General features: G+C 46.3%; 1 protein-coding gene across 1 annotated transcript in view; it reads left to right on the top strand.

Moving 5' to 3' along the window:
• Positions 1-4,893, top strand: part of T265_10612 (hypothetical protein) — a gene marked incomplete at both ends in the record, with an annotated part of 16,633 nt that extends 11,740 nt beyond the window's left edge. The window contains 3 exons of the mRNA XM_009177034.1: positions 1,690-1,924; positions 2,008-2,313; positions 4,616-4,893. Of these exons, the coding sequence (XP_009175298.1) occupies positions 1,690-1,924; positions 2,008-2,313; positions 4,616-4,717 (643 nt within the window). The remainder of the gene's footprint in view (positions 1-1,689; positions 1,925-2,007; positions 2,314-4,615) is intronic.
• Positions 4,894-5,253: the final 360 nt, after the last annotated feature.

The following is a 5,253-nucleotide window of genomic DNA, read 5'->3' on the forward strand; positions in this document are numbered from 1 at the left end:
GGAGACTGTGTTCGTCAGACCTCTAACCATTGACCAACCTGGTATGAGAGACTCTGTGAGTGTCGCGGGACACTCTCCAGTATAGCTCAATGGATCGCCGAGGTGCGCAAACCGTCACACCACGGTAAGGTCCAGTCTCTTCATTTCTGTAACCGTCATTACCAGACATCTCGACGACAGAGTCAGTCCATCTAAAATAGACTGTAATGGAGCTGAGATCTTGTAGAGAGACTATTTTCAACTCCGGAATCTGGTTAGTCGTGTGACTCCTTAGTCTTCAAAAGTAATTCCTTTTCTGTCATGTACAGGAACAATTTTCAAGTGGGCCGTGACTTCACCCTTATCCTAGCTGTACAGGAGAATGGTTGAGCGGAGGAATATGAACGTCTCCTAGCGCCACTTGGTTTATTGCGAACGGTCCGTTAAAGTTCAAAGCTGACGGAGAAAAGGTCACAGTCCTTGAGACTTCCATCTCAAGTCATCATTATACTATTCAGCTACAAATATCGCGTAGATACAATGGCTATAACTTGTCTCAAGACAAAAGGAAGAAACACACTGGGAGGTTTCCTTGAGGACCTTTTCTAGACTGCTGATCCACAGCGGGGATATCCATGTTGGTTGCTGTTTGCTGAGAAAAATTGTCGTCCAGATCACAGCCACTGGTTAGACTGGTTAGACAGTTTACTCCTGGAAGCCTTTCTACCAAGTTTCACTTTTATTGTCTTACTTGGTAGCTCATACCTCCTCACATTTTCCACTTTACGTTCTGTTCGTTAATGGCTGTCGGACTAAACACCAGCGCGAGTCATGTACCCAAGACTCGATACTGATAGCACTCGAAGATGCAAAACCTATTGCTATATCTGACTGCTGTTCCCGCTGCACACAACAGCTTTGTTGCGAATGCGAGTGCGAAACTAACGGCCTCAAGCTTTATTATTTGTCTGACCTTGCTCCAACGCTGACTCACGCTGTCTAGCTTTGATACAAAGCTGTCACACGCTGCATGTTGAGGGGGAGTCTTCTGTCTGGTTAGCATCTAGTGGAGATCTCAGTAGAGTTCGGGAATTCAGTAGTTATCTTCAGGAATCTGACCTTCCTGGTGCCTAGACGGTTATATCAGGGAGGTGGTTACTCTATGTAGCGACGAATCACATGACACGAGTGTCGCCGCGCGGCCATACCAAATAGGGGTCCTATGGATCTAAAGAAGGAGGGACCCCTTCTTAGCTCCTCCACAGTGCAGCCGCTTTTCGTGTTTCATAGGATTGGTCGCTCTTGGACAGGAGCTTGATACAGATTTGATACAAGATTTGGTATCCTCGATTTCAGGACAGTTTTTTTCATTCTTTGTTTCCTCCAGTATCAAGTTAAAAAACCTACTTTGGCTGCACTTGGAGCCTCGGGATGTCTGTAGTCCTTTGTCTTGCTTAGCAGTGCTGTACCTTTTAGGGTGGCCAGATGGCTTAAAGCCCTCTCTACGTTCTTCCCGCTACTTGTTCACGAATTCCCATCCCTTCAGAGGAAATCTATTACGAATCCAAGTGATGAGCGTTTGATTGCCCCTTTTATAAACTGCCGACCAATCGTGGTGTTTTACTTAACTCAAGCTTTCGGTGCAGTTCTCGATTAAACGTACACACATCCCGTTTCTTGAAGTCTTCGTCCCTTGTTTTTGTCGACCAGGACAACGTTAACTTTGTTGAGCAAATGTGGAATCCCCTTCACCTATTTGAATGTGGAGACCCCGTTCAATCAGCGACCACGGCCAAACGAACCCTACTGGTCCAGACCTAAAGGAATCTCACAACGAAACCTCGGTCTTCGTTGGATTAGGGAAACACTTCTGCTTCGCCGGGAACCTTCCGTTTTGTATATTGCAGACGATGATAATACCTACAGTTTGGAGGTGTTTGAAGAGGTAACAGGTTGTACTTTTTATTTATAGAGTAAAATCCAAATACACCATTTCGGAAACTTATTTCGTTCTGCATGTGTTTCCAGATGCGATACACCCGCCGTGTGTCAACCTGGCCTGTGGGACTCTCCGGTGAGCTTCCATGGGAAGGTTGCGTCACATCTGCAACAGATCGGTCACGAATCAGCCAAATGTGGGCCGCTTACAAACCTAATCGCCCTTTCCCGATCGACATGGCTGGATTTGCCGTAAATATGGATCTAATTTTGAATCATCCAGAGGCAAAATTTGACTATAATCGACCGAGAGGTTTTCAGGAATCAGAATTTCTGACCGGTCTCGGCCTGAAACACTGGAGTGAACTGGAACCTAAAGCTGATGGTTGCCAAAAGGTGAGCTGAAAACTATGCGTGAGTCGACAAGCGAGGCTGCTTGGTCCGTCGCGGGCATATGAGCCTGACTTGTTGAGAAAACAAGTGAAAACGACGGGCTTTTTTTATTCGCCATTGACACCAAGTCTTCAGATAGGGGATTAAGGGGTTCGTAAAAGTTGTGAAACCTTACTACCATTTAAAATGTATAACTAGGAGTGGAATGCGTACTCATGAATAGACAATATACTCCGAAGCGGATCATTTAGATGGCATCCCCAAAAGTCGGGCGAAATCTTGAATCGAGCCAAATGCGGGTTTACAGATCCTTTGTAGGTAGATATTCTGGTTCACAAAATTACGGCGGCATTCAATAGTGGGAAGAGTTTCGTGGCTTTTCCAGTGTATCCCATTTAGGAAACAATCTTCTCACGAGAGATCAGCTTACACTGCTTTCAATCTTTACTCCTGCGTCCAGTTGGCGAGATGGCCCAAGTGGTTAGAGCGCAATTTACTGACCGGAAGGTCCGTGGTTCGAATCCGACCTCCGCCACTCGACTTTCCCTGTCTAGGCTTGGGCGACCTGGCAATATCCCAGCCCTCGTGCTCCCTTCGGGTGGCATGGCAGCTAGGCACCGGAAGGGTGCTACAGCTGAACGCTTTCTTTCTCTTTCCAGTTTGCGCAGAACGTTGTGCCGAACAGTGCGACGCTACAGGTGTTACTCGACAAAGAACACTGGGTGGGAAGGGTGCACAGCTGAACGCTTTCTTTCTCTTTCCAGTTTGCGCAGAACGTTGTGCCGAACAGTGCGACGCTACAGGTGTTACTCGACAAAGAACACTGGGTGAAGGGACACTGTTGTCTGTCTGCTCAGTCGAATCAATGCGATAGCCATCTGATCTGAGTTTCATTCGTAACTCCACACCATAGAGGGAAGATTCAACTGGGTTTCAGGTCAGTCTCCCATGGAAATCAAATTAGGATGCAGCTGACATATATCAGTCGTTAAAAATCCGGTTAACTTGCAATCGACCTCCACTTAACCTCATTCGATTGTCATTGCTGTGCTCCTCTTCTTGGCCATAGGTGAATTTCCTTCTTGATTGATCGTTTAAAGGTTGCATCCCGTTGGTTAGCTCGTTAGCCCATCCAGTTTGTGGGAACACAGTACGAACAAGGTACAAACTCAGCGAACCAACATGTATGAAGCGGCTCAATCTACGCACCACCACAAAAAAAAGGATCACCGGCTTAATTGGGCAACTCAAGAGGAACCGACCGTTAACAGAAATCTCAAAGTAGACTGTCGTACTAGAAATGCCTTTGACCCAACCGTGGTGACAACTGTCACAATTTTATTGGCACTTGGACCTCACATTTGACAGGTGTGAAATTGGGTTTGTTACGTAATAATTCATCGCCAATTGACAGCTGCACATATTTTCCAGGATGCTCATCAAATTAAGGAAATAAATAAAAATTCTTGTTCCTCTGATTAAGTGAGTGAGAGCTATCTGTACTTCTCACCTCGTCCACTGCAGACTGTATATGAAAAGCATGCATTGATTCCACAGGTTGCCCTTGTTTTTTTGTTGAATCGACATAGTGCGGGTAGTGTATCTGTGTATTGACAGGACGAAGCGTTGATCCAGCATTAACGTCACAGGTCGGTTAGGAGGGCATCTTCCTATTGGGAAGCGAACCCAAATGCGGCAGTGCGACGGCGTTCTTTTCAAATTTTTAATTTAGGCCAATCATTGGGCGTTTTAATTTAGGTATGTTGTTCAGCCAAATGGTAACTTGACTCCAAACCAGGTTGTTTAATTTGGCGCATGATAGCCCCGCGAATACTTCGAACACCAATTGTGACCACCAGCTGGCACCCATCTGGAGCTCAAAGGTGAAGTAGAACCCTTAACGGTGAACGTGGAGCCGCCTACGGCCTCATAGGTTTATGACTATGTGTTCTCTTGAGCCCTACCGAGCCCCTGGTTCGTATGACCGCCACCCGCATTGTTCAAAGATAGGGATGAAGTTTTCATTCAGTGCTTGTCGGATATGTTTGCTTGTATTTGGCCCACTTGGTTAGAGCGCGAATTTACTGACCGGAAGGTCCGTGGTTCGAACCCGACTTTTGTCTCTCGACTTTCCCTGCCTGGGCTTGGGCGACCTGACAGTATCCCAGCCCTCGTTATTCCTTCGGGCAGCATGGCAGCTAGGCACCGGAAGGGTGCTACAGCTGAACGATTTTTTTATGTTGCGTTTGTTATGAAATTCCCACAGTTTCTGAGTTTTCATGCAAATCGTTTTGTATTCCGGTAGATTCTTGTGTGGCATACACGTACGGCGGATCCATCGTTGGCTGCTTGGAGGCGTTTACAATCGCAGGGCGTTGTGGCCCCGCCTATTCGCGATCCGGTGTAGTTATTCAACCTCAGAACAGCTGCCATCCCGGCTATCCGACTGCATTTCGCTAATTTGTTTTGATGACTTTGATTCACTTTTTCCGCACCTGGTCAATGCAACCATTTCAGTCTCATCACTATTTATCACATTTTTGAACTGTTATCTTTTTGTCATAAACGCAACACTGAAGCGAAATATACCTTTCCTCAAACTGTCGTGGTCAGATTTTTTTATTGACTGGCCCAGTAACTTCGATATTTCTGCACTGACTTGCACTAGTATTGGTCGATCCCAACTAGAAATAACAGGCTTTGAGGCGAGGCTTTCTTGTACTCCGAAAGCTGTAGTTCGACTCCTGCAATGTCGGTTGTTTGTTCTTGTTTGGGCTATGGTGATCTCATTCCTCGAGCTTTCTTTGATTTGATTGGTGATCAGCTGCCAAAACATGTCACAGATGGGTGATTTTTGATGCCGACCTTTATTGGTAAGGTTCGGTAGGTAGGATCTTCTCACCTCAGATTTGAGGAGGGATTGCACAAGCGGAGCGTGTATGA

This window comes from Opisthorchis viverrini (genome assembly GCF_000715545.1).
Source record: "Opisthorchis viverrini unplaced genomic scaffold opera_v5_388, whole genome shotgun sequence".
NCBI classification, from domain to species: Eukaryota; Metazoa; Platyhelminthes; class Trematoda; order Opisthorchiida; family Opisthorchiidae; genus Opisthorchis; species Opisthorchis viverrini.